This window comes from Coptis chinensis, unplaced genomic scaffold (genome assembly GCF_015680905.1).
Source record: "Coptis chinensis isolate HL-2020 unplaced genomic scaffold, ASM1568090v1 utg1029_pilon_pilon, whole genome shotgun sequence".
Taxonomy (NCBI): domain Eukaryota; kingdom Viridiplantae; phylum Streptophyta; class Magnoliopsida; order Ranunculales; family Ranunculaceae; genus Coptis; species Coptis chinensis.
In genome coordinates this window covers 165,997-190,469 of record NW_028238094.1, presented here as the reverse complement: position 1 = coordinate 190,469, position 24,473 = coordinate 165,997, and the positions used below count along the sequence as shown (strand labels likewise).

The 24,473-nt window shown below is 35.2% G+C and overlaps 2 protein-coding genes, 1 long non-coding RNA gene, 3 other non-coding genes and 1 pseudogene across 7 annotated transcripts; 6 read left to right on the top strand and 1 right to left on the bottom strand.

Annotated features, from left to right (window-relative positions):
- Nucleotides 1-5,738: 5,738 nt before the first annotated feature.
- Nucleotides 5,739-6,405, top strand: LOC147474249 (uncharacterized). The gene is made up of 3 exons (XR_015210033.1): nt 5,739-5,907; nt 5,993-6,036; nt 6,133-6,405. It is a non-coding gene; the product is annotated as an uncharacterized LOC147474249 (long non-coding RNA).
- A 2,853-nt stretch (nt 6,406-9,258) lies between these two features.
- Nucleotides 9,259-11,944, top strand: LOC147474245 (large ribosomal subunit protein eL6-like). Its single transcript, XM_086586409.1, has 4 exons — nt 9,259-9,620; nt 9,723-9,829; nt 11,179-11,360; nt 11,622-11,944. Exons 1-4 carry the CDS (start codon nt 9,364-9,366, stop codon nt 11,775-11,777), a joined length of 702 nt encoding a protein of 233 aa, XP_086442535.1. The 5' UTR covers nt 9,259-9,363; the 3' UTR covers nt 11,778-11,944.
- Nucleotides 9,891-9,981, top strand: LOC147474248 (small nucleolar RNA Z122). The gene has a single exon (XR_015210055.1). It is a non-coding gene; the product is annotated as a small nucleolar RNA Z122 (small nucleolar RNA).
- On the top strand, nt 10,229-10,318 carry LOC147474247 (small nucleolar RNA Z122). The gene has a single exon (XR_015210056.1). It is a non-coding gene; the product is annotated as a small nucleolar RNA Z122 (small nucleolar RNA).
- LOC147474246 (small nucleolar RNA Z199) lies at nt 10,787-10,866 on the top strand. Its single transcript, XR_015210053.1, has one exon. It is a non-coding gene; the product is annotated as a small nucleolar RNA Z199 (small nucleolar RNA).
- Nucleotides 11,945-12,533: 589 nt separating the features above from the next.
- LOC147474244 (FT-interacting protein 1 pseudogene) lies at nt 12,534-16,329 on the bottom strand (annotated as a pseudogene). Its single transcript, XR_015210039.1, has one exon. The product of XR_015210039.1 is annotated as an FT-interacting protein 1 pseudogene (transcript).
- A 1,650-nt stretch (nt 16,330-17,979) lies between these two features.
- On the top strand, nt 17,980-20,983 carry LOC147474243 (lysine-specific demethylase JMJ30-like). Its single transcript, XM_086586462.1, has 5 exons — nt 17,980-18,755; nt 18,903-19,037; nt 19,107-19,250; nt 20,184-20,276; nt 20,615-20,983. The coding sequence occupies exons 1-5, from the start codon at nt 18,096-18,098 to the stop codon at nt 20,783-20,785; spliced, it is 1,203 nt and encodes a 400-aa protein (XP_086442588.1). The 5' UTR covers nt 17,980-18,095; the 3' UTR covers nt 20,786-20,983.
- Nucleotides 20,984-24,473: the final 3,490 nt, after the last annotated feature.

Here is a 24,473-nt window from a genome sequence, read left to right as displayed (position 1 = left end):
ATCAATGCATCACCAAAGATTGGCATTTCTACAGATCAAAATGTATCCCATTTCCTATAAGAAGAGCAAGTCTATATTTTTGTTTGAAAAACAAAAATCTTGAGAAGAAAAAATTGAGTATAGGATAGTACTGGTATCTCTGCAGCTGTGATCCTCTGTAATGCAAATGATTGCCAGATAAGTGTTCCTGCCAATCCGTATTGCATGCTGGACTGCTGATTACACTCATCAGAAAGACCAATTAAACCACGTTCTTTATCATATGCTGACAAAATGTGATGAGGTTTTTAGCATTTTCTTACGTGCCGGATCCTCAAATCCCTGTCCTCCATTTGTCCCTATTGCAGGCTTCTCTGCAAAGTAAGGCCAGCTATAATTTTGTTACAAATCCTTTTGTGATGATCCCCTAGGCCTATTTGCTAAAGCTATTTTCTTCAGCCTCTTTTCTCCTGAAAAGTTTGAAATATTCTGATATACCAGAAAATACCGCTGATATCGAAAGTGCAGTTATCAATATGGATAACTTCTTTATTATGAAAAACTTAAATAATTTTTTGTCACTTTTTTTCTTTCCAGATTTACCCCTATAGAAATTTGTATATTACTATTTTGTCTTTAACTTAAATTTAAACAATTTTATATTTTAAATTATTGGACGAAATTTCAATTTTTTCTAATCGAGATTCAAAACAAATTTTTTAAACCGGTGGGTCTATATGCGGGTCCCATACATAGTTGTGTGTGTGTGTGTTTACAAAATTATACTAGTATTTTTATATATTGGACAATCGGTGCTGACATGTAACTTAAATTAAAGTGACCGGAAAAATTGGAAGGGTCTCATGGTTTCCTATTTGATACACGGACCTACTAATTTGACGACGTACTTAACCGACCTACTAATGGTAATCATTGATTTATATTGAGAGACTTGCGTGTATTTTAATGCAAATCAACGTTATCTAAATAGTGAGTCGCAATATATAGTAAGTCCGATCCGTGTAGTACTACTCGTTTCGCCCAATAATGATACACAGACCTACTTAACCGACCTATATTAATGGTAACCATTGATTTACATCGAGATACATATCTGTGTGTGTTTCAATGCAAACCAACATTATCTAAATAGTAAATCACAATATCTACTATCTATATCTAAAAAGAGACCTTTAAATGAAGGATTTTCTACTCACCTCTAATATGAAACTCGTCCTTGATTCCTTATATGCAAATCAAATATAGTATTTTGAAAGCTTTATAATTAAATTATATAATTTGGAAAGTTTGAGTAAATTCTATTTATATTTGGAGAGTTTGAGTGTATTTCCAATTTTATATATTTGATCAAATAAAAAAATGCTAAAAATAAATAATTTGTAGAAAATAATTTCCTATTACGAATCAAACACTTTTAGTGTTCCAATTCTTATATATTTGATCAAATAAAAAAAAATTGCTAAAAAATAGGTGATTTGTAAAAACTAATTCTCTATAACAAATCATACAATTTTAGTGTCTATGATAAAGCACTGACTTATTTCAAATATATCCTTAACACAGCATCAAAACATAGTTAAAAACAATTATACAAAAATAACATCACAAAATATATAATAGAAAATGAAAATAATAATAATAATAACGCAAAACAATAATGACAAATATTTTAAAATATGTATAATCTTGAATAAAACTAACGTCAAAAAACAATTAATGGGGAACCGAAAACTGGATGCAAATATATCGAACTAATCTCAAATAATATTTAACGAAAAATCGGAAACTGAATGTAAATGCAATCATTAAACAAATCTTAAAAAGTAATTAATAGAAAATCTAAATATGGATACAATTGCATTAAACTAACCTCAAATAATAATTAATGGAAAATCAAAACTTGGATGCAAATACATCAAACTAACATCAAAAAATAATTGTCGGAAAATCGAAAACTGGATGCAAATGCATTGAGCTAACCCTCAAAGATTAAATTAACGAGAAATCGGAAACTAGATGCAACTGCATTAAACTAACCTCAAAGAAAAATTAATTATAAATTGGAAACATAATGCAAGTGCGTGGAACTAATCTTAAAAAATAATTATCGAGAAATCGAAAACCGGATGCAATTGCATTGAACTAATCTCAAAAAATACACTAGATGCAAAAATCAGAAACTGGATGCAATTGTATTGAACTTATCTCAAAAAAATAAATACTTGGGAATAGAAAATTGGATGCAACTGCATCAACTAACCTCAAAAAATATAAATAATGGAAAATCGTATGCAAATGCATTGAACTAACCTCAAAATATAAATAATGGAAAATCAAAAACTCAGATGCAAAAAATGCATTGAACTAACCTCAAAATATAGTTGGGTTATATGTTATGGGAATATCTCGATAAGTATAGTTTTGTATTTAAAATGATGTTTATATTATGTCTTTCGTATGATTGAGAACTCCTTGCTATTCGAAAGTAGCTTCAATATATATTAACTTTTTCTTATTAGACAATCTCATAAAACTTCAATCAAACTTCTATTATTAAACAACAAAATTAAGTTGAAGGGTTTTATCAAAGGCGAGTTATGTTTTTTTTAATGGAGAGTGAGATTTTCACGTTATAAAAAATTTGGTTGAGTGATCAATATAATATCAATATATAATAGTTTTATATATTTGCAAATATTTTTCAGAATAATTAATATAACAGCACCCGTTCGTAGATAATCTTTGAAGATTTCACATAATGAGTCATGCATAATTTAAAGAATAATTAACTGGAAATCGGGAACTGGATAATCTTCGATGATCCCACATAGTAAATTAAACATAATTTATTTTTTATGTCATATTTGCAAGGACACTACGGATGGATCAGTAGAAGTTTGTATTACACACCACATTGGATAATTATAAGAAAATCAAAACTGGATTCAAATACATAAGCGAAGAGCTTAATGAGTAATTAATGGGAAATCGAAACTTTATGCAAATTGCATTAAACTAATATGAGAGAATAACTAACGGAAATTATAAATTGGATGCAAATCTTTGAAAAATATTTAACGGAAAATCAGAAACGGTATGCAAATACATCAAAAACCTCAAATAATAATTAATGGGAAACCGAAAATTGGATGCAAATGTATTGAACTTAATTCAAAAAATAATTAACATAAAATCAAAAACAGAATGCAACTGCATTGAACTAACCTCATAGAATAATTGGTGGGAAATCGGAAACTAAATGCAAATGCATTGAAATAACTTTAAAGAATAGTTAGCGGGAAATCAGAAACCGAATATAATTGTATCGAACTAACCTCAAATAATTAGAAACTAGATGCAGATGTATTGGACTAACCTTAAAGAGTTATTAAGTGAAATCGAAACTAGATCTAAATGCAATGAACTAATTTCAAAGACTAATTAATGAAACATTGAAAAATGGATGAAACCGCGATGTTGAACTAACCTAAATGAATAATTAACGGTAAATTATAAATTTGATGTAACTGTATTGAACTAACTTCAAAAAATAATTAACAAGAAATAAAAAACTTGATACAAATGCATTGAACTAACCTCAAAGAACAATTAACATAAAATCTAAAATTAGATGCAACTGCATTGAACTAACCTCAAAAAATAATTAACAGAAAACCAAAAACTGGATGCAACTGCATTAAACTAAAATAAGAAATTAACTAACGGGAAATCAGAAATTAGATGCAAATGCATTGAAATAATCTAAAAAAATAGTTAACTAGAAATTGGAAGTCGGATGTAAGCAAGATCGATTGACCTCAAAGCATAAATGTCCACTTTTTAGCCTTCTCACATTAGCAATTACACAGTAATTAGGAACCCAAAACGAAAAGTGAGTTTATAAAAGCAGGACTCTTACATGTATGCAAACAAATTATAAACTATCGAACTAACCTAGAAAAGCAATTAACGGAAATCTAAACTGGATGCGGATGTATTGAACTAACCTCAAAGAGTAATTAATTGGGATATTGGAACACGGATGCAAATGCAATGAACTAATCTCAAAGACTAATTAATGAAACATCGAAAACTTGATGCAACTGTACTAAATTAACCTTAATGGATAACTAACGGGAAATCATAAATAAGTAGATGCAATTGCACTAAACTAACCTCAAATAATAATTAACGGGAAATTGGAAACTTGATGCAATTGCATTGAACTAACCTCAAAGAATAATTAATGAGAAATTGGAAACTGGATGCAATGTACTACATTAAACTAACCTCAAAAAATAATTAATGGAAAATAAAAAAATTGATGCAAATGCATTGAACTAATAATCCTAAAACATATTTGTATTATATGTAGGGAGAATAAATGTCTCAATAAATATAGTTTTGCATTTTAAATAGTGTTTATTATAATTCTTTTATTGTAATTGGGAATGTCTTGCTATTCAAGTAGCTTCAATATTATCTTCGTCATATTGGACATTCTCACAAAGCTTCAATCAAACTTCTATTATTAAACCTAACAATAAAAAGAAGTCGATAAGTTTTATCAAGGCTTGGTGCTTCCTTTTTATAGAGAGTGGTTAAGAAATTTAAATGAGTAATTAGTATAATTTTCATATCTCATAGCTATGCATAGTTGCTAATATTTTTTAGAATAATTTAATATAATGACACCCGTTCGTAGGACACGTTCATGTGAAAAATCTTTTCAAGTGGGAGTAGTGTATTCTTTGAGGATATGGAAACAATCAATCTGTTTTAGTGATTTGTACACATTACGTAAAGTTTAATGGTGATGATTTACCGCTAAATCACCATAAATCTAATAAAACTATTATACAAGCTAGATCGAGTTTAAAATAATTTTATTTAAAAATTACGGATTAATATTCTAAACCACAATGTGAAGAGGCTATCTCAATTTGATCCCTTAGTTTCCAAGTACTTATGCACTATAAAAATTTGCTCACTAACGTATTTTGGGTTTATTTTCAATAAAATATATTCTTATTTGAAAATGTGCCGCTAAATCACCATAAATCTAAGAAAATTATTATACAAGCTAGATAGAGTTTAAGATAATTATATTTGAAAATTACGGATTAATATCCTAAACCACAAAGTGAAGAGGCTATCTCAATTTGATCCCTTAGTTTCCAAGAACTTATGCACCATAATCATTTGGTCATTAATTATTTCTATTTATTTTTAATAAAAATATATTTTGATTCGAAAATTTGTGTGAGACATTTTGTAAAGCCTTTTCAGCACACAAAATATTTAATAGATCCCGAGCGTATGCCCGGGTCCAAAATCTAGTTAGGTCTAAAAAGTAGGTCAATGTAGCACTACTCACCTAAGAAACTCGTCCTTGATTCCTTCTATGCCAATCAAACATAGTAACTGAAAGCTTTCCCTACTAAATTATATAATTTAGAAACAAAAAGTACTAAATTCTATTTATATTTCATGACCAATATCTTACTATTATACTTCGTCCAACACCTCCTAAATGTTTCACTTTCATCACTTTAATTTCTTATTTTTGGTAGCTTACTGTAACATTGTCTACTATATATACATTATTTAATTCCTTGTTTACAAACTTATATTTATGATCGTACGATTGTTACTATCCTAATTATAAACCAATTTCAGAATTTCTAATAACTGGCGTTAGATAAGTTAGAAAGTTTAACTGGATGCATGATATCAGATCTCTCTTAAACCCCTACCCTTGTCTTTGCAAATTAAAAGAATATCTCATAAACCCTTGTTACTCTTTGTCTCTTATGGCGACCAGAGGAGTACTCAAGCTTCTCGCTTCCATGCTCATCTTGATGGTGCTTCTTTATTCATCACCATTCACCCAAGCTTCTCGTTTAGGTAACTCTTTCTCTTCTCATTGTATCATCTCTCTTTCTATCTTAAACAAACAACCCGTTAACATGGGTTCTTTTGTTCAAAGCAGGTTTTCAAAGAGGGAAAATGCTGGAAAGGTATAGAAGCTCAAAGGTATCAAAAGTTGATAAAAAAACCATTTTTTAAATTCAAAATCACTTCATACTACTTCCATGCATATTTTTTATTAACTTTTTTGTTATTTGCAAGGTACCTGAGTTTCCAAGTTTTCAAAATGGGGTTTCAGCACCAGATTGGCTAGGATCTTCAGCAAGGGAAGTTCCAACTGGTCCTGACCCACTTCACCATCGCCAAGCCCCTTACAAACCTTGAGAAGAAGGAGAATAGGAAGCTTCAGAAACATACCGAGGGACAATCAACAGCTTTCATGTGAATCGTTTTAAGTTATTTTTCTGTTCATTAGTGTTATAAGTTATTGGATTTTTGAATGTGGGATATTCATAGAGGATGAAAGTAGGAAAAAGAAAATTGGTGTGGTTAAGTTATCTTGTCTTCTAGTTGTGAACATTCTATTTCTTTTGTCGATTTGGTAATTTATAGGAATCTTTGAAACTGTCGTACTTGTTGTTTTTTGTTTTTATTGGGTAGAAAGAAATGAGAAGATAGGCTTTTATTTATGGATGAAATGTTCGTCGCTGCTGTGGAGATTTTGATTATTTGGGTTTTCAACTTTTTATATTCCTACATAATAAAAGAAAATTTCACCCATTTTTTGTTCGAAAAACGATTAAAAAAGGTATTGAACTTTATAAGTTTTAACACTATGGGACTAAAATTTTTTCGATCAATTTGGGGACCAAACATTTTAATTTTTGCAATGTGGGGACATGTGCAACGTGACATCTAAATTCACACGGTGTTTCACAATTCGAATTAATTAATTTCTATGGTCATGAGGTTGTAGAATGTTAGCACGGTGTATAACAATGTATGTAACTTTGTAAATTATGAAACACCGTGTGAGAAATTTAGACTACACGTGTAACTAGTTTCCACATTGCAAAAATTAAAAAATTTGGTCCCCAAATTGACTGAAAAAAAAATTAGTTCCTATATTGTCAAAACTTGTAAAATTCGATACCCTTTTTAATCGGTTTTTGTTTTTTGTTTAAGAGTAGTGCTTAAATGATAATAGATTTATGACTTTTTATTCCAGAGTTCTTGGTTCTTACTTGGCTTTGCAAATATTGCACTATCTATTAAGAATTGATAGAATCATAGAAACATAATTAATGAAGTTCTGGGCATTGAGCATGTGCCAAATAATGGATCAAACCAAGTCCTCCAAATTGATGTTGGGCTGCCTAGGATATTAGGAATTCCCTACTTTGGATCGTGTAATCCATTGGAAATGGAACTCTCCTAAACACTTGCCCATGTTTATAAGTTCTAGTGGTTAGGTGTTCAGAAAAGCACTTTGCCCATTGACAGCACAGGAGAGAAATGTCATTTATAATCAACAATGAGGTAGAAACGTAGAATATGTCACAAATTAATGGGAGCTCCAATCCAAGCCTCGCTCTAACCAACCAACACGGCAATACCAACTTTCATGCTCGATTAAAATTTGGCCCAGTGTAATCTTGGACATGGTTTTTAGGTTCAATCTGTGTAGAAAAGATTCCTAAAGGCCTATCCAAATATTTTTATTTTTCTTTGGTTAATAGACAGCGATACTCTGTGGCCAAATATTATTTGAAATCCATTAAACCAATCTTACCATAAGGCATGCCAGATAAGAAACTAGAAATGAAGCAGCAAAGGGGAAATGAAAAAAATATATATATCGGAAGGCTAGATTTGCACATCGTACAAACTACAGAGTTCAATCACTCAAGAAGGTACTCCCTTGAAAAAAATGTTTTGCATTGGCTTTTCTAACAACGTAACGAGTTCTTCAGATAGGTGCCTTTTAACCTAAAAATGCAACTCTGGCAGCATACCCATTACGTAAGTTACAGTTATGGCTGTTAATGGATTGGTTTGGTTTGGATTATGAAAAATCTAAACCCAAACCAAACTGATAATATTATATTTCATTCGAAACCGAACCAATAAGATATATTATAAATTGAAATCTGAACCGACCCGAATTAAAACTATAAAATCAATTAAATTCTAAATTAAATCAATTAATTTCAACCACACAATTGATAAATATATACAAAATTAATCATAAATATTATTAAAATGTTATTTTATAAGTTCGGATTCATATTGGTTCGGTGGATGGCAAACCCAAAACCAAATCAATATTTTATTAGTTCGGTTCAATTTTGGGTCGGTGGAGACATACCAAATTACTAAAACCCAAACCGTTTTTTATCAGTTTGGTTCGGGTCGGTTATCGAGTTATCAAAACCCATTGACAGCCTTACTAGTAGAGATGTCCAAACGGGTATCCAACCCGGCCCAAACTCGACTTTTCAGGTTTTGAATGGGTATCGGGTTATCCAAACCCATACTGGTTTTCAGCGGGTCGGGTTTAGAGTTAGGTATTTTGTTGAGAAGTGTGACCAAACCCTACCCTAACCTTATATTTCGGGTAACCATCGAGCTGGGGTTCGGATTTTGGGTAGGATAAAACCCGATATAAATGAAGAAAAAAGACAATAAGAAATTTTATTTGAAATATATATCTACATTTTATTCTTTCTTCGACTATCTACCAATCCTTCAAACAAAATAAAACTTCTAATGAACTTGGAAGTAATTATCATCTATACTCAGACATAATTATTTGATATGATTTTAAAAATAGATGGACTCGAAATGAACTATAGACACATAATCACGTGCAATTACTGAAAAAATTAGAAATCCCAACATAATTTTTTTATAATCCAATATATTAAATAACTCATCATTGTAAACATGAATGAGATCATAATCCAAAAATTTATCTAACTCATTCTTTTATATGAGATTAATAGTGTGCAATTGAAACCAACTTTCGATTTCAATTCGGGTTTCAGCCCTTTTAACGGGTTTAGGGCTAAATTATCGGGTCGGTATTGGTTTAGAGAGTGTGACCAAACCCTACCCTATGTATTTCAGTTTGGGTTCGGGTTTTGTCAGGTTCGACCAGGGTTCAGTGCGAGTATTTTGTTCGGGTTTTGGGCAAGATGGACATCCCTAGTTACTAATTACAAATTTACAATAGAGTCAATTAGTCGAATTGAGCCAAACCATAAGCCATGGTGCTTGTGGATACTTGCATAGTAAAGCCCATTGGCCTTAGGTATTGGGTAATTTAAGTGGGCTGGGTTGGGTTTTCTATTAGACTGTACTAACCCTAAATATTTGAAGTCCATTTATAGGATGCATCTCATTTTTATATAAAGTCACCTTAGGGTTTTATCTCCACCTCAAATCGCCACTCCAACACAAATTAGGGTTTCAAGCTTTTCTTCATCATCAATGGCGCCGAATGCAGTGAAACCCCGAACTACACGAAACCCAGATTTAGTTAGAGGAGTTGGTAAGTTTTCAAGATCCAAAATGTACCACAAAAGAGGTCTTTGGGCTATCAAAGCCAAAAATGGTGGTGTTTTCCCTCGTCATGATGCCAAACCTTCTGAACAGAAACCAACTGAAAAACCTCCCAAGTTCTACCCTGCTGATGATGTCAAGAAACCTTTTGTTAATAAACGCAAACACAAACCCACCAAGCTCAGGTCTTTTTTTAATTTGTGTATTTCATTTCTTATATTATATCATATGAATCTTATTTTTGATTTTTTTTTGATTTTTTTTGATTTTTGGATGTTTGTTAATAGGGCAAGTATTACCCCTGGAACTGTTTTGATTATTCTGGCTGGAAGGTTTAAGGGGAAAAGAGTTGTTTTTCTCAACCAACTTGCATCTGGATTGCTTCTTGTTACTGGTGAGCATTTTTTTTTTTATTCATTTAGTTTTAAATTATATTTTTTTATTGGTTTGATTGTTTTGGGAAGTGATGATACATTTTTCGATATTATCAGACGCTCAATTTTATTGGGCTATGCTGAATATTTTGCACGTCAGTCTGATCCCATAGTTAAAACTTGTGGTCTTCATTTTGTGAACCCAGTAGCAATGTATCATGATTTATTGGTGTTTATTAGCTTATTAAGAATAACAGCAGAAACTTACCGTGTGGTAGAGTTTTTTATGGTACATTTATGGGCTACAAATGAAAAGAGAGAGATTGGAAAAATAGTGGAATATGTAATTGTCTATCTAGCTTAGTGTTCCTCTTTTATGTTTTATCTATTTGTTTTTGTGATGTGCTACTTGCTGGGGCATGGGATATGATGCGAAAATCAAACATTTTATCAGAGGCTTCAATATATTGGGCTTTGCTGAATGTTTTGCACGTCAGTCTGATCCCTATCTTTTTTTTCCCGTTTTTTGTTGCTCATCGCTCATTCCTAATGTCTTTTGGGTCATATATGCATGTATGTGTTTTCTGCAGTAAAGTAGGTTGAACGGAAATTAACTGAATTCACCTTCAGACATTCCTTGTAATAGAATTGTGGTTGTAGCCAATGTTGTGTACTTTTCCATTTGAGCCAAGCAATTGATACATTTTGTGTACTCTTTCAAATTTCTCTCAAAGGAAATTATTTATAAAAAGATAAGAAGTTTATAATTTGATGTGTTTGGTTATCGCTCTACTAGATTTTAAGTTGATATGTTTGCTTGTTTTAACCAGTCATATGAATGTTTCTTGTTGAGAGGTTGTTTTTGTTATAAATATTGATAAAACCAAAATACTATATTCAATCCCGACTTGTAAGTCTCACTTCTTCTATCGCGTGTTTTATTTACTTTATTGTAGTGTTCTTCAAATAGAATACAAGATCAAGTGATGAGAAAAAAAACTGCAACAATATGATAGATTCATTTCATGATTACTATGTATTTAAGTCTCTGATGATCTTTTCTTTTATTTTTATTTTGTTATTGTTTGTTTTAGTTGAATATGAGGAAGGAGATGATGAGTAACAATTTGGTCCGTGTTTCTGATAACCGTGACTTGATAAACCAAACCAACCTCTGATATTCCTGTTAAATCTAAAAGTTACCGATAAAAAAAAAAAAAAAGAAATAATATTTCTTTTAATCTTATGTGGTTCTTACACTGGAAATTATTCTTATACACTTTTCCAGATTTTTCTTTAAATTTCTAATGGGTTTTGAATCTTGTTTTTGTTAATGCTTGACTGATGACATCTTGTTCTAACGCTGCAGGCCCATTTAAGATCAATGGTGTTCCCCTACGTCGTGTGAACCAATCCTACGTGATTGCAACTTCCACCAAGGTCGAGATCACTGGCTTAGATGTTGCTAAATTTGATGACAAGTATTTTGCCAAGGAAGTTGCAAGGAAGAAGAAGAAAGGAGAGGGTGAGTTTTATGAAGCAGAGAAAGAGGTTAGTAGATCCAAATAAAAGTCAAACCTTCTTGATGTTTGGGTCTAGTGATCTGTGTGGAGCTCGTCCATCAGAAATTGTAGTTATTGTCCCATCTGTCTGTCTTGTAATATTAACATTGCATTGGCTAAATTTTAGGTCTGTTGGATATTTTGAAGGAATCAACCCTCTCCCATATCACTAAAGTAGTAAAATTTCATCTGTTTATTTTGAGTTGGCTCCATACATCTAACCAGTGTTTATTCTTTTGGTGAATCACAGGAGAAGAATGTGCTCCCTCAAGGGAAGAAAGATGATCAAAAAGCTGTAGATTCATCTTTGATAAAATCTATCGAGAGTGTACCTGAACTGAAGGCATACCTTGCTGCTAGATTCTCTCTCAAGTCGGGCATGAAACCACATGAGCTTGTCTTTTAAAATAGATATGGTTAAGGTGTTTGACCTGAGTTTTGTGCCTAGAGTTTGTCTAATATTCTGCATTGGTATCTGTACTGCAGCCATTTCACTGTTGTTAAAGACCTTGATACTTGTTATTTTTATTACATTATGCAAGAATTTCTTTTTAAATTATTTGATTTTCTGAAGTGGATTATTTTGGTGCAATAGCCTGTGCTGTTTATACTAGGTGAATTATGATGCACTACTCCAAAACATATCAGTTTCTGGGAAACTCCTGCAAGAGTTTTAACAAGTTCTATGTTATGCTTGATGTTATGCACTTATGCTAGTACTTGGCCTGCATTTTGTTTCTTAGGCATGGTAGAGATGTTTTAGTCGAACCTAAGCTTGACCCAAACTGAGTGTTTTTCCTTGTATCCCAACAATGATGTAGAATCCCAAAACCAACTGATGAACTATTGCCAGTGTAACGTAATAGAGCTACTTGAACTTGCTCATCTGAAAATGCATTATGTACTTCTATTTACAAATTTGATGCACTATTGCCAGATGTTGAAGTGTGTGCGTCGTAACTTTTATATCGTTTGATCGAGCAACTCTGAAGTGCTATGATACGACAGTATATATTAGGAAAAAAAATATCACAATTTTATTTTTAAGGGATGGGAAGCTGGTTCCATAGCGTTACCAGCTCACAATTTTTTCTGTTAGGTGATGAGAAGCTGGCTGCATAGCGTTGTCGACTATCACTAACAATAGTGTGTAGAAAAGATGGATAAGGAAAATCATTATACTATGATGGTGGAAACAAAACTTGAAAAGTGTTGATGTCATTTGTTTACATTTATCTCAAATTGCATCCCCATAAAGAGCTCCAATGAAATACCCTACTGTAGAAGAAAACTTCAATTGATTCATCGTCTTAGATCATCCCGTCCACTCGAGCTGGCAGTCTCTTGAAGAAGTTACTTGACACAGAAGGTAGTTTACTTCGGAATCTAGGATGTCGGAGCATGTAGAGACCTATAGCCAAGGTTAGCACTCTGAATGGAGTCACATACAAGACTATAGATGCAATGAGACAGAAAACTATATAAAGGCTGGTTGCTCTTGGGTCTCTCCAACTTAGAAGAGATTGGAACCTTTCTCCCTGGGTTGCCATGTCTCCCACAACTGTTTGTATTCTCCCAGCTACGCTTCTGAGCCTATCGTATCTCAGTCTGACTAAGTCGTGTTGTCTGGATGTTGGGAAAGTGTCAAACTCCTCATCAAGCTCATCGGGGTGCACAGCTTCTGCCCATGAAAGTCTTGTATCCATGTGCGGTGGGTGCCTTGGGCGGAACCTGTAGTTCCATATGCCAATAAGAAACATGTACAGGAAAATGGTTGGAAGTATGAGTTCTGGATAGCATATCAGTATCAGAAACAAAACATGTACTAGCACTGTCGTGATTGGGTTCTTCCAGTGACATACAGCATCTAACCATCTGTTAATGGAGAGTAAACCCGAGAATAGGGACATTATCCTGAAGAAGTTAGCTTTGCTTCTTCTCATACTCCACATATGTGAGTCCACATCTAACATATACTCGACAATCTCTTTCCTGAGTGGTGGTTCGGCTCGTCCAAGTCTCAATGCAACTATGTTCATTGCCTGGTGTCTTAGACTGTCTAATTGGTTCACTGTGAAGGGGTGGATGTAATGCATCTTTGGAAGTAAAGGCTGACCATAGAGGTACATCATGTTTGCAAGAGACAGACACGTGAAACGGACAGCCAACTGGAGCTCTCCCATTTTCTTCACTCCAGACGGATGTAGGACAAGAAGCGGGTAGGAATGTGTATATATCCGGTAGGTTTCTAAAGTCGATAGTCGGATTCTCACCTTTCCGATCCTTGAATCTTTTCCAAGTCCCCCACCAGGTGATTTCTCACTGCCACCCAAGTGGCAGTTGTCGAAAACTCCTAGTGTGATCACAGTGCAGGGGTCGTAGACTTCCCATGTATATTGCTCATTCCATTTGGGACTGGGGCTGTCTATTATTGTTCTGGTTCTTACCCACTTCTGTCCATACTTTGCAACGCAGTAAGCATCTGTGGTGCCTCGACCATCCTTCATCTTCATGGGGAGGAGCCCATGGGCGCTCAAGATGCCTACCTCCAAAACACCGATTGGCTGCTTCCAAAGCTGCCTTGCGGTTGGGCGCTGGTCGCTTATATACATAGTTGATTCATCTAGTACATGGTAAGCACCCTCTAGACACACTCTTAAGTGAATCCTACTTGAAAATTTGAGTTCCTTCCTCTTGTCACCCTCCAGGACACCAAAACCATATTTTTCAAGGTTGAACCATCGAGAATGGACGGGTCTGTGGTCCAAACGCTTATCGAAAATGTTGAGTGGCAAACTTATTTTTCCCACCATCTCTTCCTTGGATGGATGCACTCGATCTTCAACTGCGAGAACCAAGTGTTCTTCAAAGGGCTCAGCTGCTACAAAGATCAGGTCCTCATTCCATAAAGGGTTTATTGACCGAGGGCATACCTTCGTCTTCAGCACCTGATTGCCCACTTGAACCTTCACAAAACTATCTGGAAGACGGCTCTTGTCATTTGGCTGCACATCCTGCGCTTCAATGACATTAACCCTGAGATACCACAGTTTCGGCGAGACATATACCTTTGATCGGATGTTGAATACTCCCTCTCCGTGAACAGAAGCAGCATCTGAGTGCCAGGCCTCTGGAAAGGATTCATCAGCCTGTGTTCCCATCCAGACGGCAAGCATGATCTCACCTCTCACTTTACCCTCTCCTCGCCTCTCCTCTAGTCGGTACCACTGTGGTGCCAAGGGGCTATCAGGTGGCACCCGAGTTGGCACCTCATTCATGTCAAAAACCACCTTTCCAAGATAATCATCTCTTCCCACCATCTCTTTGTCTTTGATAAAAACTTCAAGCATTGATGACTGGATCCTCTCTTTGGAGAATGCAAAGACTTGGTTCCATTCGGGGTTGGTCCGCTTCTCGAAATGCCTTGTTGTTCCTTTGTAGTTCCCGAGTTTCACTTCAATATACGGATCACAGCTTCCACTGATGGAATTGGGCGGAAGATCTCTGGCTTTGACCACACGAACATACAGATAGTACATCTGCTCAACAAGGTCATATGTGCTGGTGATTCGGTCTCCACCCATCCAACCCCCACCACCACCACCACGAATTCCTCCATTTGGCCATCGTTCTCCAAGACGTGGACTAGTATCTTTCAGTTTGAAGTCCTCTTGGCGGTTAGTATGGATTTGTGGATTCATCTGTTGCATTGTTGATGGCACACCTTCTGGCCTTCTCTCCACAGATATTCCTGGTTGATATGACGACGTTTGATGTTTATGTATGTACTGGGTTGTCTCTACTTTAACTTCAGTGGATTCCTTAATTACCTCCACTGATATTTTAGCAGCACTAGTTGCACCACTGCTATTATCAATTGCAGGTTTAGGAGGTGAAGGTTTAGTGTTAGAAACAGCAGCATTCGATGTATCTGTTACTTCAGGAGCAGAGGTTTTAGGCACCGAGAGATACTCTACAGAAGGTTTAGAGGTGGTAACCTCAGTTGTAGCAACTGCAGAGGTTGTGTTATTGGAAGTAGAATCAGTGGTAGAAACTGCTGGACTATGTGCTGATGTTGAAGGAACAGGTTCTGGTGATTGATTGGACTTGGGAGGAGATTCGGGTTCAGACTCAGGCAAAATATAAACCTTAAGGCCAACCTCACCTTTTACAGATGAGAAAAACCACTTCTTTTCTAGTTGGAACCGTTGCAGAGCTTCTTCTCCCTTCTTAACTATATTAGAGCCGTGAATTCTTACCTTTCCAAGAAAGTTGCGTCCAGGAAATGACTTCCGATCGTTGTAAACGCAGACCTCAATGTTGTTCTGGTGCAGACTTGTTGGGTCATCAAGGTTCAACAAAAGCTTCTGGTTCCAAACAGGGTTAAGGTTCTTGTGGACAGTGCGTGTCCTGATTCTCTGGTTCACGTAGTCGATTTCTACAAATGGACTAGATGATCCTTCACCATCTTTGGGCATAAGATCGTGAGCGTCAACCACCTCGACCACCAGCTTCATAATCTTCTTTTTCCGCTCCCCTGCTGCGAGAAGCTGCAAGGAAGCTAAGCACACTTTGCAAGAAATCCGAAGCTTGACTCTTAGGAAAAGGTATTATAATCAGGACAGCAAAAGATAAAGTGTGGAATATTTTGTAGTTACTGGATCTCTTTCTCTTTCATATGGAAGCTTTGTTGGACAGTGAAGGGTGTATAAGAAGCTCATAACTGTGCCAGGTATCCAAGGATGTCTTGTAGAGGGATAGCAAGTCTTAGATAAAATTAGGTATTTGATTCCCTACTATTTTTGTTGTAGAAGAGATCATGCATTTGCAAAGAAAGCCTTTACACTGAGAGACAGCTATCTTTTTAATCTTTATTTCTTTTATAAACTAATCAATACCACTGTTATACTTAGAACATACTCACAATGCCTTACTTTCATTTACATAGTAGGGTTCGGTTTTTCATATATGAAAGTGTTAAAACTTCAAACTCAGTAGTTTAGTCAATTATGATAAGTACATTGCTTTGTCATCTGTGTTGGTAACTTGGTATGGTCATCATTTTCTTCTCTGGGCAGCAATGCCAATGGAAAAGCAAGGGAAACTTAAAGACAAATAAAGCAAAGTGGGAGTTGATGAAGCAAAAGCTAAAGCAAAACCGAAAGATACTTTTGTCCTGTATTTCTTCCCATTTCTTTAGTTTCATTGGTCTTAAATCATATGCCCCCTTCTTCATTGGATGCTAAATTCATTGAATTTTCTCTAAGGCACCACAGTAGTCTTTGTTTAACCTTGGGTTCTCTTTAATGTTTCGGTCTAATGTATTGATTTGGGTCAAAGTGGAACAAGAATAACGGAGTAGTTAAGCTAGTGAAGCAGAATGCTGAAACACAGAATGTTTAAAGAAGTGCACTTTGAGTGGTAGTTAAAAGGAACAACTAATGGCAATTAGCAATGCTGCCTCAAGTGGGAAAAATGTTTCCATGCACCATACTGTCTAGGATCAATACTGAACTCGTAAGATCTCAAAGCAACTTGTTGATTGCCGAAGATTCATTTGCATAATTGAGTCATTTCAAATATTAGCAAAGTGATGGAACATTGAAAGCCTCCCTTCATTGTGCTCATATTTTCTCGTACACTTTTGCTTTCATTTTGTGCAGTGACATCTAGTCAATCCCGATTATAATATATCACAGTTCACACTTCGTGGTAGAAAGCAAATGTACTCATGAGAGGCAAACATGGACTAAATAGTTTAATCAAAAGCAAGTTTTAGCTTTATTCCAGTTGTACTTTAAATGCCTTTCTTGGTGAAAGTGCGAAACCACAAACTTTTCTAAACTTTCGAAAACTGTTTTGCGGTATGAAATATTGGAGTGATTTTTTACTCCCAGATTTGTTCCTCCAAGCGCTCTAAAGTAATTTTGAGCCATACACGTCTCATCTTTTCTACAAAAAGAGAGAAGTTACAACCGTCACAAAATCCTCAATTTTACTAGTTTGTCACTCATAAAGGAAATAAAAAAAAGAAATAAAAAAAATATATAAAGTGAAATAAACCGACAAGGTGTGTATTTCTTTTTCATCTTCTTTCCGCAAAAACGTGTTAATAACAATAATATCATCTTCTTGTTAGTTTGTTCTTAATGCATCCATCGTGTTTTTCATATTTTGATTTCTATTTTTTGTTTTGTTTTTATTTCCTTTCTAGTTATGACTAGGGTTGGATATGGAGCGGATTCCGGTGGGATTTTTACTCAAAACTCTTTGTCATATTTGGATCCATCCGGATTCGGGTCAGATTTCAGATATCCATATCCATTAAAAAACACCAAAAAATACACCATTTTAATGATTTTCATATATAAATGTAAGATATAAAGTAATTTTTAGGCATCAAAATATAAATCTTGTTAAAATGATTCGAGTTTTCTGATATTCGGATCGCATATCGTGTACCATTTCCAGCCCTAGTTATGACTGAGAGACAAACTAGTAAAATTGGAAATTTTAAAGATTTTGTCCGAGGTGTAACTACCCGATTTTTGTTGTAGAAAAAATGAAACGTGTGCTGATAATTTCCATGGAGCGCTTGGTCGAACCAAAGCTGGGAGGAAAATATCACTCGAAATATTGATACCCTAAGATATTTAGTTTGAGATATTTTCTGACGTGGCAATTGGAAAAGTGCAAAAAGCGTATCTAAGCTCATCCACCCGAAATGGAAATGGCTGCGGAGCACAAAACAAACCAACTCCCAACACCAATTTTAAACACCATCCGTTCAAATCTCCTCGAACAAATCACCAACGAAGGAGGTTACTCCTACGTCAGCATAGCGACACGCATCGCTCAGGGTGACCAGAATGCGGCGGAAGTGGGTCGAGAGATGGCGTGGGAGCAATTGCACTCTGGTCCTTGGCACTCAGTTTTGCCAGTGTGGAGAGACGCTTATTCAATGTCTTGTCTACAAGTGGCATCGTTTTACTACAGGAATGGTAATTTTAAAGAAGCTCTTAAGGTTCTTGATATGGGAGTTATTATGGGTGGTGTTCTTTTACGTGATGATTTAGATTCTGCTATTAAACTAATTTCATTGGTGAAATCTAATACTACTGCCGAGAATCTCCAGGAGAATAAGAATAAGAATAAGAAGTTTGAGATTGAGTGTTGTTCGAATGCACTCCCCAATGGGTCGTTGTCTGGGAAGGTGATAGAAAAAAAGTCATCACTGTCTTTAGAAGGATTTTTATGTGATTATTTTCTATTGAGCACACCAGTTATAGTTAGTGATGGTATGTCTCATTGGCCTGCTAGTAAAAAGTGGAAAGACATAGACTATCTAAAAAGGGTCGCAGGTGATCGGACAGTTCCAGTCGAGGTAATTAATCTCCTTGGCATTTACAAGTACTGCATTGTGATAAATGATAATGCCACTCTAGATTCGGTTATGTCGAGTATGTTTCATGGTCTTGTTCAGAAAAAAAATGTTCTTGATAGTGTTTAATATCAACCATTTTCGTTTCAGGTTGGAAAGAACTATTTGTGCCAGGATTGGAAACAAGAGCTCATTACGTTCTCTCATTTTCTTGAGAGGATTCAGTCCAATGAACTTAGCACTACTGGTCCAACTTATCTTGCTCAGCATCCTTTATTTGAGCAGGTAATTCTGTAGTTAACGAGTTTGTGATGAATGAGATTTTAGTTTATTGATATTAGATGTTCCTGGCAGATACAAGAACTACGTGGGGATATTTTGGTTCCTGATTACTGTTTTGTTGGTGGAGGGGAGCTTCGCTCTCTCAATGCTTGGTTTGGTCCAGCGGGGACGGTGACACCATTGCACCATGATCCACACCACAATATTCTTGCTCAGGTATTATTTGAGTCGACTATAATTGCTGAGACAATGTATCCTTACGGATATCATGATAATTTTTTGCAGGAGAATTTGTGTAGTATATATATAAGCATATCGTGATATGCTAGAATTAGTAGTACGATTTTGGAAAGGTCACCATTGTTGGAAGCAATATTAGCATGTGAGGGTTTACCTTTGTTTTGGGTTCCTGTGGTGACTTTCCAATACCTAACCTATCGTTAAAGTAGGACTGTAAATGGATAATAATTTTACTAAACTTCCGAATTCCAAAATCCAATAAAAAGTAAAATCATTACCCGCTAAGAGAGAATGTATTTCTAGGTAATTTTTATCGCACTCCAACTCTAACTGTAAAAGTATACTGTTGAGAAATGGAAGAGCATTTCTACTCTAAATCTGAAGTGGAAAGGAAAAATGAATCTAAGCTATAATTACCTTATACCTCATGTTTGGAATTAGAACACGCCATCTGCTGGTATTCTAAGCTGATAATTGATGCACTCTATGTTTGAGATAGCTTGTATAAGACTAAGCTACTTCAAGCATTAGTATCTTGGCTGAGAAACGTAGCTGTTTTAGCACTCCTGCAACCTTTGTAACAGTGATCGTTTCAACGAAGGAACAAATGTGAGAATAATCTGTATCCTGGGAGGAGCAATTTCTTAAGGAATTTCTTAATAATCATGACTTGAGTTCATATTCGTAATAGTTCTATGTTTGAGAACTGTGATACTTTTCTTTTGTCAGTTTAGCTTTATTCAATTTAAATGTTTGTTTCATTTTCTGGTGGACATGTGGTCAAAGCTTTAGAGTCTAGATACAACTTATTGGATGACACACTTTTCTTTGAAACAATTTGGTTGGAGTAAATCTTTATATGATAGCAAACACCATTTTGATTTGGAAATCCTCTTTTATGGACACTAGGTTGTCGGAAGAAAGTACATAAGGCTGTATTCTGCATCAATATCAGAGGATCTTTACCCTTTCACTGAATCCATGCTATGCAATTCCAGTCAGGTGGGCACTTCTTCATAGTCAAATAATTTTATTTTGTAGAGCATAGATCCATTTCCTAATTTCCTTAGTTTCTCAGAAATGCATGATGCGCTTTGTACATGCACTTGTGTCCTCTTACAATGCATAGAAATTCTGCCAATGACTCATTCAATCAGATAGAATTTGAGGTGACGGACTAGTTCTAGGGTTTTGTCCCAATGCTCATCGTTGTATGTGCATCAAGGTGCACAACACAGATGCATATCACCTAGATAGGTGCCAGTGGCCATCGCCTTTAGCATTTTGTTAATTGTTTGGACTTTTGCTCCTGCTAATTTGATCTTTTCCCCTGTTGTCAGGTTGATCTTGACAATCTAGATACAAAAGAGTTTCCAAACGCGAAGGACCTGGATTTTGTGGACTGCATCTTAGAGGAAGGCCAAATGCTTTACATTCCCCCAAAATGGTGGCATTATGTTAGATCTCTTACAACAAGTTTTTCTGTCAGCTTTTGGTGGAGTGAATGCTAATCCGTCTCATGGTGGGATTATACATCCTTAATCTGTGTATGTTCATAGTGATGATGGGGGATAAAAAAGAACGGGAACGCAATTCCCTTTAGTTTTCTAGTGTAACAGAATGATATTATTACGAATAACAAACCATTCTGATAATTGAGAAATTTCCGGTCTCCAAAATAGATATTGGGAAAGCTGTGTTTCAACTTACTCTGTTGTCTCCGACTTGGAAATCTTGGCCAAAATTAATTAAAATTGTAATGCAAATTATTACAAGATGTTAATAGGCAAAACAAAATTGTCATATGCACTTTGGTGGTGGTGCTACGAGGAGCAACAAGATCTGGCACCAATCTGAACTGCATCTTGGCCTCTCAGGTATACAGTTTATGAAGCCTGTTCCTTTAATGCTTCATCATCCCACCAATTCCAGCTGCATCAGACCATTACCAGAGAGAAGGTTGTTTATACTTTATACAACTACAGTCTACAGGCCACTCATAATTTATGACGATGATCAATTTATGACCATGCATTGCTCTGGGCTTGTGATGTGATTATGCAAGTAAAACATTTTACTTTACCTCTTTTTCGTTGGTAGCTGTGTGCATAATTCATAATAGGAACTGCTCTGATTTGAAGGAAATAATCTCATACAAGAGGATACAAAGTGTATAATTCTAGAGCTTGGGCCATTAAGTTGGGCGGGCATAAAACTAAAACTTGGTTCTTTTGAGCTCCATATTAGGACCAAAAGCCTCAAAACCAGCCCTGCGAAGTGCGTTAAAAAAGAGAGGAAGAAATCGGTCGGAGCACATCACTGCCTCTATTTCTTTCAATTGGGCAAGGTACCTATAAATTACATAAATCCTATATTTCAGTAATAACTGATTGTTAGGGCATCTCCAATGGGGGGTGTAAACCGTATAGAGTGTAAATTTTACACCTCAAATATCAAAAATTTCAATGGGGGTTAAAATATATAGTCTATTATAATAATAAAACTATTAGTTAATAAAAGTCCGGACGCCACTTAAAATAACGTCTGTTTTTAAAACTTCGAACGCTTCAACACACGTTTGAAGCTTTATTTTTACTTTCGGACGCCACTCCATCGATTTTGTGATTTTAAATTAAAGAGGGGGGTACTTGGAGTGACGTCCGAAGTTTAAAATCTAGTTTTTTTTAACTCTTCCATTGGAGAGTATAGAGTGTGGATATTTATAGTTATACAATACTATACAATTAAAGGTGTAAAATCCTAATGGCACCTACATGGAGCCTAGGTGGAGGTGTAATTTTACACCCCATTGGAGATGCCCTTATTATGTTTTCTAATTCTTAATATATCTATATAATAAAACCTTGGTCTTTAAGCTCTTTGTAGTACATAACAGTATATAATCCTCATAGATATATATATTAATTATAACTAGTTAATACAATACAATATATTAATCCTCATAGATATATATATTAAATTATATCTCAAATTATATCTCATATCTTCATTCAGATATATATCCACAGGATTATATCTCATATGATATATATCCGAAGAAGCTTTTACCTGGGCCATATGATATATATCTCATATGATATATATCCAAGGCTATATAAAGCTCTCACGCTTTAGAAGCATTGAAGCCTGACTCTCAACATCTATTTTTTGAGCACATTATTTTTTTTTTTGAGGGGAAAAAACAACAACAAAACAAAATGAAACATAAAAAACATAGGTCTCATAAAAAAACCAAGCAAATGGAGGATGCATCAATTAACAAAGCATTTCCTCTGTCCTCAAAGCCTCAAAGGCCGAGGTGCATTTTACGAAGTTTCAAAGGTGTTTTGCCCAAAGTTCCACGCATTTAAGAAGTAGATAGATTAGTGCCAAGCGTTGGCGCCCAAGCAAGGGTTTTAGGGACATGGAAGTGATTTGGCGATAGTTGGAAGTTATAGACTTATAGGATTTATTGGCTAGGTTTCTATCCGGGACTGGGCTGAAAGTAAGTCCTACTTCCTAACCTCGGCTTGGGATCTAAGAACAAGTAAGCTGTGTTGGCCTGAGGTGCATTCTGGTCCTCAAAGCCTCAAAGGCGAGGTGCATTTACGAAGTTTTGTGTTTTGCCCAAAGTTCCAACGACGAAGAAGTAGATAGATTAGTGCCAACGTTGGCGCCCAAGCAAGGGTTTTAGGGACATGGAAGTGATTGCGATAGTTGGAAGTTATAGACTTATAGGCTTTATTGGCTAGGTTTCTATCGGGACCGGGCTGAAAGTAAGTCCTAATTCCTAACCTCGGCTTGGGATCTAAGAACAAGTTCGTGTTGGCCCAGTGCACGAAACTTTGATGAACTCAAGATCACGGACACATAACCTTCGATAGTTCCTAAGCGAGATTGGTCGTCCATTTTAATACACGAGAATCATCGCCACTATTGACTATCCTGTCCCACGTCACATGCCCAGAGCCCCAGATACCTCATATAGAGGTGTCGATCATCACTCACACCAATCAATGAATATATTTGAAGTGAGAATCATGTCCTGTTACATAACGAATAAGCCATGAATAAACTTAATCACGGACACTTCACATTGAAAGGTTCCTTTTGGTTCATACTGTTTTTTTTATAAGATGTTGTTAGTTTTATCATTTTTCAACTGCAGGTTGGTTCAGTACATCGACTCTTATGATCCACCACTAAAAGGATTGTAGGAGGACCTTAATTTTGTCAGCCCACGTCTTGGAGACCGAGCTTTGTCATCTTTGCAGCCATTAATGTATGTATTCTATGTTAATGACTAAGTTACACATAACTTTGAAACAAATAGAGTTGCCTCCAAGTAGAGGTGAAGATTTGCAGATGAAGTGCTTGCTCGAGCTTTATGGACTTAAGGTAAGTTTATGGCGCCTATAACAGCATAATAACATTAATAAGCCATTTTATTCCCATATATGATATAGTTTTACTCATGAGATAAATGGAAGTTTGTGAGTAAGGTATGGCTGATTATATCACTTTTTTATCGTTAACTCTTAGTCTATATATGGAGAAAACTGCAGACAAGTGGGGGAAGCATAGAATGGGTGATGAGTGTCATGAGAAGTGGTGGGAACATTACGATGCCTCTGGCCAAGCTGAGAACATTACTATACATTCGTATTGTAAAAATGTCATTCAAGTTAGATCAATTCTGTACGATTATTTGGAAACATATGCAATTTTTTATCGCCTCCACGAAGACTAGATGTAATTTTTACATCCATAATGACTTGAGTGGCATAGCCACGGGTTAAATTCTAGTATATATATACTAGAATTTAACCCGTGGCTACGCCACTCGAGTCATAACGTTATTCATTTTTTTATTAATTAAATTAAAAACTGCAAAAGAAACACAAAAATCTAATAACTATTATTTACAAAATTAATATTGAGTGCTTATGGAGGGTGTATGCTACTTAGATTGTTTTGGATTATGATGACCTTTGTTATATAAACATATGCATCAAATTCATTCATTTATCAGAAAATTTAAGAAGTCATTATCCTATCAAATATTGTATTTTTTTTATCTAAAAATATTGTTGTCTAGAAACCAAAAAACAAATTCCTCTGTCTAGCAAAATGCTACGACATAACAACCAGTTAGCTGATCTAGATTCAAATCCTCACATACAATGAAGGGTTCCTTAT